A 10,000-nucleotide genomic window follows, 5' to 3' on the forward strand; every position below is an offset into this window, starting at 1 on the left:
CGCCCATGTCTCTGCTGCGGACACTGGGGATCGAACCCAGAACCCTCGGGGTGGGGGTGCGGCCCCTCGGCCACCGCACTGACCGGCGGTAGCCTGTAGCAGTGATGCTGACAAACGCAGAGCTCCAGTGAGGTCTCAGGACGCTCTCTGGTTTGGGGTTAAACTCTTGGCAGGGCTTCATCGTCAATAATCATAAAGGACGCGTTCCTCGGGTCAGCTGACCAGGTCGTGGCCCAGTTTAGCGGGAGGACAGTTTAGCTTAGCAGGACGATGACATTGCTTAGCGGGATGAAAGTTTAGCTTAGCCTGACGATAGCGTGGCTTAGCGGGACGATAGCTTAGCTGATCGGGATGATGGCTAGCTCCGAGGGCTAGTTATTTAGCTTAGCATTATGACAACTTAGCTGATCGGGGTGATAGCTAGCTCCGAGGGCTAGGTAATTAGCTTAGTGGGGTGCTACCTTTGCCTAGCAGATCTTAACCCCTAGCTCTGTGGTTGTTGTAGGGTTGTACAGGGACCCGCCCTGATATGGAAAACCAATAGGTGAAAATATCAACAGGCTATAGTGTATTCAAAACTCTAACAAATGTGTGTCTATGTGTGTCTAGTTCCAGGGGACTGTGTGTGTGTGTGTGTGTGTGTGTGTGTGTGTGTGTGTGTGTGTGTGTGTGTGTGTGTGTGTGTGTGTGTGTGTGTGTGTGTGTGTGTGTGTGTGTGTGTGTGCGCGCGTGCGTGCGTGCGTGCGTGCGTGCGTGGGCGTGTGTGTGTGTGTGTGTGCGTGCGTGCGGGCTCACCTTGTCGTACCAGCAGCGGATGCTGAGCTGTCCACAAAGGCAGTTACTGGAGGAGCAGTCGTCAACGCAACTACAGTGCTGAACACAGACACACACAGTCAGACCATGGACTCACTAACCCACCAACGCACACATCCATTAGATACAGAGTGCTGAACACAGACACACACAGTCAGACCATCGACTCACTAACTCAACAACACAGCAACGCACACATCCATTAGACACAGCTGCAGAGCTGAACACAGACACACACAGTCAGACCATGGACTCACTAACCCACCAACGCACACATCCATTAGATACAGAGTGCTGAACACAGACACACACAGTCAGACCATCGACTCACTAATACAACAACGCACACATCCATCAGATACAGAGTGCTGAAAAGACACACAAAGTCAGACCATCGACTCAATAACACAACAACGCACACATCCATTAGATACAGAGTGCTGAACACAGACACACACAGTCAGGCCATCGACTCACTAACACAGCAACGCACACATCCATTAGATACAGAGTGCTGAACACAGACACACACAGTCAGGCCATCGACTCAATAACACAACAACGCACCCATCAATAAATAGAGGTGCACGCAAAAAATATGACATCCATTCATGCTCACAAGCATGAGATTAAACCATTCATAAACTCGGGGGGCAGAATCAGGGACAGACCCCTAGGTGTGACGTCAGGGAGGAAGTGAGGGAGGAAGTGAGGGAGGAAGTGAGGGAGGAAGTGAGGGAGGAAGTGAGGGAGGAAGAGAGCCGGGACAGACCTGTAGGTGGGTAATGTTGCGGTCGATGTTCATGGCCGACGTCTCGCAGTTCTCCGAGATGTACTTGTAGTCCGACGGGCAGCCTTCCTCGTCCACAGCGTTCACACAGGGGATGGGCACGTTCTCGTAACCCTGGGCGACGTCACTGGTGGTGGTGGTTGGGGGGGCAACGTTATGACAACATCAGATTACACCTGCTAACATGTCTCAATTCAAGCATGTATGGGCTGGGGTGATTCTCGTCTGAAAGTGTTCTGGGTTCGATCCCCCCGATGTTCTCAGTCTTCCCTGGGAAAGACGACCCTTAACCCCAGCCTGCGTCTGATTAATGACCCAGTATTATTGAATCATAGCGAATGCACGGTGAGGAAACATTCATTCTACCCGACACATTCAGAGCTGGCGTGAGCTCCACCTGGTTTGTACGCTAAAAAAAGTAGCCTACAATTACCTTGCTACAGTAACCGTGGCTACTGGGATGTAACGATCAATCACCCATCTTCCCCCCAGGACGATCAATAACATTCTAAAGTAGTATAACTGATAATCGAATCGCATTTTTTCCATACACTGCATAACATTTCATATTTGATAGATATCATCTACATCTATATCTCTGGATATCTAGATCTAGATATCTAGATCTATCTAGGATCAAATCGTGTTCTTCCATATACCGCGTAACAATCCACATTCTATACCTATACATCTATGTATCGATATGTAAGAGGGAGACGACGGACAGGAAGTGACATCACGGCTAACCTGCTGACGATCCTCTCGGTGCGCAGCGCCCGGTTGGCCACGCCCCGGCGCAGCTTCCTGTTGATCTGCAGCGCCACCCAGACGGGCGTGTCGGGCTTGGCCAGGCTCAGCGGGGTGTCCCCCTCCCGGTTGGTGGTGTCGATGTTGGCCCCCCGGGACAGGAACAGCCTGACCCCCCCCCCCCCAGTGCAACACACACACACACACACACACACACACACACACACACACACACACACACACACACACACACACACACACACACACACACACACACACACACACACACACACACACAGAGAGAGAGATAATGACACACCGGTAACCATGACGATGACCTGTCGATGTTATCACAACTCCCGGGCGCAACAGTAAAAGTATAAAAGGGAGATAATAATATATAAATATAGAAAATGAAGAAAACATTGAAGGAAATGGACTATTACAATACATGCTGATCCTTTGCTAAGGCTCTCGGCTTGGTGGCGTTTCTTCCCGTTTTACGGTCACTATCGTTAATCCTCGTTCGTGTGTGCTAAAGTAACTCTGTGATATCGGTACGGGACTTTCTCTCACTGGATCCTAAGCACCATCCCTTTGTGATTAAATTGTGGGGCCGTGGGAATGACTACATATATACAATGTCAGGGCGACTGAAAGACGTGATATCATGCCACCAGGCGTGAGTGTGATACGGCGTGACAAGCCGTTTGAAGATGTGCCCTTCTTCCCTGTGCGCCAGTAACATCCGTGGTGGTAGCATCCACCTAGATGTGTGACGGATGTTTGCTACGGTCCACTGGGTAGGCTGGTAGACTGATCAATCCACACTACATCCATCTATCCAAGTATGAAGTCCAAAACATCAAGACTAAAGAACTTTTTCTTCCCCACTGCCCTCAGATAGGAGACTGTTGTTAAGGGGTATTCTACCTCAGGACTGCCGCAGCTGTTTACATTTTGCTCACGCACTTTGGCTTTCTTGGATTTGCACCATTCTGTTTTATTTATTTATTTATTTATTTTAACTTAAATGTATTGTTTCTTTTATCCATCTATCTTGTAAAAATATCTTGGCATTCAGTCTGTGGAAACAAAGGAAGAATTTCATTGTACAACTGAGAACATCTCTTTTGTACATATGACGATAAACACTTTGAATTGAATAGATTTGAATCTAGGTGGACACGCCCACTTGTGATGTCAGAAGAGGCCGATTTCAAACGGCTTGTGGCGGCTGTTCCCACTCACACACACCTGGTGGTGTAATGTCACCCCTTTAAACCAAACCCCCACGTTACACGCAGAGCGGGGTGGCGTGGTGGCGGAGGAGTGTTGGAGGCGTGGTCCGGGGGGGGGGGGCGTGGCTCTGATGACTCACGTGACACACTCCATGAAGCCCTCGCGGGCGGCGATGTGCAGCGGCGCGTCCCCGTGCATGTTGACGGAGGCCAGGGAGCAGCCGGCGTTCAGCACCAGCTCAGCGATGTCCACGCTGCCCGCGAACGAGGCCCAGTGGAGGCACATGTTCATCTCCTGGAGAGGGGGAGGGGGAGGGGAGAGGAGGGGGGGGGGGGGGGGGGAGAGGGGAGAGGGAGGAGGAGGAGGGGAGAGGGGGGAGAGGGGAGAGGGAGGAGGGGAGAGGAGGAGAGAGAGGGGAGAGAGAGGGGAGAGAGGGGAGAGGGGGGGGGAGAGGGGAGGAGGGGAGAGGGGGGGGAGAGGGGAGGAGGGGAGAGGGGGGGAGGGAGAGGGGAGAGGGAGGAGGAGAGAGGGGGGAGAGGGGAGAGGAGGAGAGAGAGGGGAGAGGGAGGAGGAGGAGGGGGGAGGGAGAGGGGGGGGGGGGGAGAGGGGAGAGGGAGAAGGGGAGGGGAGAGGGAGGAGGGGAGAGGAGGAGAGAGAGGGGTGAGGGAGGAGGAGGAGGGGGGAGAGGGGGGGGGAGAGAGGGGAGAGGGAGAAGGGGAGGGGAGAGGGGGGGGAGGGAGAGGGGAGAGGGAGGAGGGGAGAGGAGGAGAGAGAGGGGAGAGAGAGGGGGGAGAGGGGAGAGGGAGGAGGGAGGTGGGGAGAGGGGAGAGGGAGGAGGGGAGAGGAGGAGAGAGAGGGGGGGAGAGGGGAGAGGGAGGAGGGGAGAGGAGAGAGAGGGGGGGAGACGGGTGGGAAGGGAAGGGAAGGGAAGAAGAGAGGGGATGGAGGAGAGGGGAGAGGGTGGAGGGAGGGGAGAGGAGGGGGAGGGAGAGGGGAGAGGGAGGAGAGAGAGGGGGGGAAGGGAAGGAGAGAGGGGATGGAGGAGAGGGGAGAAGGAGGGAAGGGGAGAGGAAGGGAGAGAGGGGGAGGAGAGAGAGGATTTGGGGAGGAGGAGGGGGATAGGAAGAGAGGGAAGAGGTAGGGGGAGTGGGGAGAAGGGGGGGGGGGGAAGGGGAGAGAGACAGGTCGGGGGAGAGAGGAGAGGGGTAGGAGGAGAGGGAGGGGAGAGAAGAGGGAGAGAGGGGGGAGGAGAGGGAGAGAAGTGGAGAGTAGGGAGTGAGAGAGCGGTAGGGGGAGAGAGTTGAGAAGACGGAGGGGGGGGGGGGGGGGGAGAAAGAGGAAGTAGCTTCATTGAGAGAGAGAGACAGAGTGTGATGCAACAGCGGGGAATCTAACCCGGGTCGCTACAAGGCGTGCTGCCGACGTGGTGAACACACCAGCACACGGGGTGCACTCTTAAGGGTCCGGCATTTGAACCTCCAGGTCTGTCCCTGTTTGCTTGAGTTATGGTACATTAACGTTTAACAGCGTTTTACAGTACTCCGACCCCAAGCAGTGTCGTCAATAAAAGATCCCACAATGCATTGTGGTGCCCCTTCACCCGTACATCGAGTGGGGACTGCACCTCGCCCAGGAGACAAAGTTCAACGCCAATAACGTGTCACTCCCCCTCCTTTCACCGTCACTGTACATAAAACCAACGTTACACAAGACACACAAAAAAAAAGACGTAAACAGTTTTCCCCAACGGAGGCGGTAACCATGGCGACCTTGTCCTGGATGGTGACGTCGGCGCCGCGGCTGAGCAGCGCCCGGATCACGTCCATGTGCTTGTGCTCCGCCGCCCAGATGATGGGCGTCCAGCCGCCGCTGTCCTGCAAGCACCAACACACACACACACCCCCCCAACCCCGGACGTCAGCGGCCACGCAGACAGGAACAGGAAGTGATGCGCGGGGGCGACATCACTTCCAGGCGCGCTTGGCGTTTGATAAGAGCGTCTGTCGGAGCCTTGACGCCTACTCGTTATTTAATAGTCAAGTGTGTTCATTCGGAATACAAAGACTTTTATTTTGAAATTCCCTTGCATTATTTGCATAATACACTAAAATGAGTTGATGGCTAATTGATCCACACCGCTAATCGGGAACCCTGACGCTGCAGTATGTAATCTCGTTGTTGCCACGGAGACCGTCTCCCCCCCTCACCTGGGCGTTGATGTCCACCTGTCCCGTCTCCAGCAGCAGGTGGACCAGCTGCAGGTTCCCCTGCTTGGCGGCGTGGTGGAGCCCCGTGTAGCCGTCCTCCTCCTGAAGAGACATCGCCACACATCACCATCACCATCACATGACATATCATCACCACGACGATGACCGTCGTCCTCCTCCTGAAGAGACGTCGCCCTCACATCGTCCTCACCACCAGCGTGACGATAACCACCACACATCACCATCACCATGACGATACCAATCGTCCTCTACCCGGGAGGACATCACCATGACGATACCAATCGTCCTCTACCCGGGAGGACATCACCATGACGATAACCACCACATCACCACACATCATCATCACCGTCACCGTGACGATAACCAACACATCACCATCACCATCACCACGACGATAACCACCACACATCATCCTCACCATCACCATGACGATAACCACCACACATCACCATCACCATCACATGATATATCATCACCATGACGATACCCATCGTCCTCCACCCGGGAGGACATCACCGTGACGATAACCACCACATCACCACGCATCATCATCACCATCACCACGACGATAACCACCACACATCATTCATCATCACCATCACCATCACCATGACGATAACCACCACACATCATCATCCTTCCAACGAAACTTCCCCTCACACCACCACCACCACCACCTTCCCCATCACGCCCCCTCTCCAACACCACCACCACCACCCTTCATGTGGAGGTGGATCCTTGGCCCCGCAGGGGGGGGGGGGGGGGCAGTAAGACGCTCACCACGTGGTAGACGGAGGCCCCGCACTGCACCAGGTAGCGGGCCACCTCCACGTGGTCGCTGGTGATGGCCTCCAGCAGAGGGGTCCTCGTGGTCTTGTCTTTGGCGTCCACGTTGGCGCCCGCCTGGAAATAAGACAAATCAAGGCGGAGGGTTCAGGCGAGAGGGGAGAGGAACAACAGAAAGTATCCAGTCAAGGATATTAGTACTTTATTAATAATTGGAGTTGTTTATTAATAATGGATTGATTTAATAGAGGGAGGTGAGGGAGGGGAGAGGAGAGAGAGCACAGAGGGAGAGGGAGAGAGAGGGAGGGAGAAAGAGGAGAGGGGAAGAGGGGGGAGAGGAGAGGGGGGAGAGAGGGAGGTGGTTCGCTTTACAAACGAGGGAGGGGGAGAGAGGATCGAGGGAGAGGGGGAGACAGAGGGAGAGGGGGTCTACCTGGACCAGCATGTAGCAGAGCTCCAGAGCTCCTCTCTGGGCAGCAGCGTGCAGCGCTGACCGCCTGCCCTGGGAGTCAGGCTGGCTGGTGGGATCCATCCCCTCCACTGGGACGCGCACACACACACACACACACACACACACACACACACACACACACACACACACACACACACACACACACACACACACACACACACACACACACACACACACACAAATTAAACCGGTACGACGGTCTCTAGCATCATCCTCCATCTTTGTGATGGCGGCATGTGACGTCATGTCTTGACGTCTTGGCGTGCGATGATGTCATGTGATGACGTCACGGGGGGCCACTCACTGAGCATGAGCAGAACCTTCAACACCTCCCCCTGCTTGGTGGCCGGGAAGAGCTGGCGGGGGTGGTACCGGAGCTTCTTCCTCCTGGCCAATCAGAAGAGAGAGAGGGTGGGGGGAGATAACAAGGAGGGAGAGAGGGCAGGGGGGGAGGAAATGAAAAGAGATGAAAGAAAGAAAGAAAGAAAGAAAGAGAGGGGGGAGTAAAGAAAGAGAGGAAAGAAGAAGAGAGTAAAGAAAGAAAGAAAGAAAGAAAGAAAGGAAAAGAAGAAAGAGAAAGAGAGAAAGAGAGAAAGAAAGAAAGAAAGAAAGAAAGAAAGAAAGAAAGAAAGAAAGAAAGAAAGAAAGAAAGAAAGAAAGAGAGGGGGGAGTAAAGAAAGAGAGAAAAATATCCAGCACACTGTTGTTAGAGTTTTGGCCCCAGCATACGTTTTTAATTGGACATAAATGTTTTTATGTCAATTTGTCACCAACCTCTCCATCGGCACGTGGGTCTTCAGCCCGTTGCCCTCGGCCTCCTTCAGGCCGCTGGAGGAAGAGGCGCCGTCCAGGAGGGAAGGACGGCTGGGGAGACGGGGGGAGACGGAGAGAGACGGGGAGACAGAGGGGCACGTTAGACCAGTAAGGACAAAGGACGCTGTTCTTCCATCAATCCCAGATGGTCCAGAATATTAACGTCAATAATCAGCGTTTGGCGATATCTAAAACCCTAACTCAAAGTCTCCCTGCTTGACCCGCGCAAGCCGCCATGAACCAAAAAGGACGACGTCATCAAAGTCCCTCGCGTGCGATTAGCCGCGTCCTCACCGATGTCAGCGCCAAACGGCGACTAAAAACACCAAACGACTAAGGACCACATTTCCACACGACTCTGACGCCGTATACCTACGGCTGCTCGGTTGTTGAGAAAAAAATCATAATCGCGATTATTCTGGTCGATATTTGAATCACAACGATTCAAATTGTAACTGAGATCTTTGAAATGTCCCCTTAAAAAAATAAAAAATAAAATGTTCAAATAGAAAATGTTCAAATCAAAAAATATGGTAGAAATTGATATCCAGCTGCAACTTCTATAAGACATTTAATAGGGATGCACCGAAATGAAAATTCTTGGCCGAAACCGAATATACTGAAACAGTTGGCCGAAGGCCGAAACCGAATACCTAATGTGTCTTTTAATGTTTTTCAATCATTTTGCTTTAATTTTTCGCCAGTGCACAAATCAAACAATTAAATGTCCTTTATAAACTTTTTTGTCTTGCTTTTCTATAAAAAAATAATCAATTACAAATTTGATACAAAATATTTATTTAATACTGAACGTTTTCTAACATTCCAGCAGACATTTTAGCAATAATTTAAGAACAATGTACCTTTAAATAAATGAGTAAACCTTTTTTTTTTTAAATAATAAATAAATAAAAATGTTCGGTGGCCGTATATTCGGTGCATCCCTAACATTTAATAATCAAAAACACATTGTATATTTTGAACGGTTTGACGCAGAACGCCCGCTGACCTCTCGGTGTCGTGCGCGAGGATGGCCTTCTGCAGCGCCGCCCTGCTGGGCCCCGGGGGCAGCGCGCTGGGACACACCAGCCCCCCGTTGGGCAGGCAGAGCGAGGGCCCCGCGCTGTCCACCCCCCCCCCCTCGCCCCCCTCCGACGCCGGGGGCCGGGTCTCCGTGGCGACCGACGAGGACGAGGCCGAGGCCAGAGGGTCGGAGGCGGGGCGCGGGGGGGGCAGGGGGGCCGGGGGGGGGGGCTGGGCGCGGTGGTCGGGGTCCCGCGGGGGAACGCCGTGGCCACGCATACGAGCACTGTAGGGGGGGGGGGGAGAGAGAGAGGGGGAGTGAGTGATAGAGTGTGAGTGAGAGAGTGAGTGGTTAAGTGATAGAGTAAGTGATAGAGTGAGTGAGTAAGTGATAGAGTGAGTGATAGAGTGTGAGTGAGAGGGTGAGTGAGTGAGTGAGTGAGTGAGTGAGTGAGTGAGTGAGTGAGTGAGTGAGTGAGTGAGTGAGAGGGTGTGTGTGAGTGAGTGAGTGAGTGAGTGAGTGAGTGAGTGAGTGAGTGAGTGAGTGAGTGAGTGAGTGAGTGAGTGAGTGAGTGAGTGTGTGTGTGTGAGTGAGTGAGTGAGTGAGTGAGTGAGTGAGTGAGTGAGTGAGTGAGTGAGTGAGTGAGTGAGTGAGAGGGTGAGTGAGTGAGTGAGTGAGTGAGTGAGTGAGTGAGTGAGTGAGTGAGTGAGTGAGTGAGTGAGTGAGTGAGTGAGTGAGTGGGTGAGTGATAGTTAGTGAGTGTGTGAGTGATAGAGGGATAGGGTAATAGTGTTAGATTGAGAGTGAGTGTGAGAGTGTGTGTGTGTGTGTGTGTGTGTGTGTGTGTGTGTGTGTGTGTGTGTGTGTGTGTGTTGGTTAGCCGCAGCAAGTTATTTATGATCAAGCTAATCTTGGGATTCCCTTATCAATAAACCGATTAAACAGTGATTTCCTGTTTCTAATACAACCTCTTCAATCATTCAATCGTAAAACATTAACAAAAACAATGGTTGGATTCTTTCACGACCCGATCCATCGGTCAATAAAGGGGTGACGTCATGCCACCAGGTGTGAGCGTGATTAGC

General features: G+C 52.7%; 1 protein-coding gene across 8 annotated transcripts in view; it reads right to left on the reverse strand.

Moving 5' to 3' along the window:
• Positions 1 to 412: 412 nt before the first annotated feature.
• The window catches only part of ehmt2 (euchromatic histone-lysine N-methyltransferase 2), a 19,374-nt gene continuing 9,786 nt past the window's right edge, over positions 413 to 10,000 (reverse strand). For 3 of the 8 annotated variants that reach the window (XM_060043368.1, XM_060043369.1, XM_060043366.1), the window contains 11 exons: positions 8,901 to 9,200; positions 7,853 to 7,942; positions 7,383 to 7,465; positions 7,040 to 7,146; positions 6,601 to 6,723; positions 5,800 to 5,901; positions 5,362 to 5,466; positions 3,732 to 3,886; positions 2,351 to 2,518; positions 1,586 to 1,730; positions 414 to 873 (listed from right to left, as the gene is read on the reverse strand). In XM_060043368.1, the coding sequence (XP_059899351.1) occupies positions 562 to 873; positions 1,586 to 1,730; positions 2,351 to 2,518; positions 3,732 to 3,886; positions 5,362 to 5,466; positions 5,800 to 5,901; positions 6,601 to 6,723; positions 7,040 to 7,146; positions 7,383 to 7,465; positions 7,853 to 7,942; positions 8,901 to 9,200 (1,690 nt within the window). In that variant the 3' untranslated portion in view covers positions 414 to 561. Of the gene's footprint in view, positions 874 to 1,585; positions 1,731 to 2,350; positions 2,519 to 3,731; positions 3,887 to 5,361; positions 5,467 to 5,799; positions 5,902 to 6,600; positions 6,724 to 7,039; positions 7,147 to 7,382; positions 7,466 to 7,852; positions 7,943 to 8,900; positions 9,201 to 10,000 lie in introns of all 8 variants that reach the window. The other 5 variants (XM_060043367.1, XM_060043370.1, XM_060043371.1 and 2 more) reach the window with 3 other exon arrangements.

This window comes from Gadus macrocephalus, chromosome 22 (genome assembly GCF_031168955.1).
Source record: "Gadus macrocephalus chromosome 22, ASM3116895v1".
Lineage (NCBI taxonomy): Eukaryota > Metazoa > Chordata > Actinopteri > Gadiformes > Gadidae > Gadus > Gadus macrocephalus.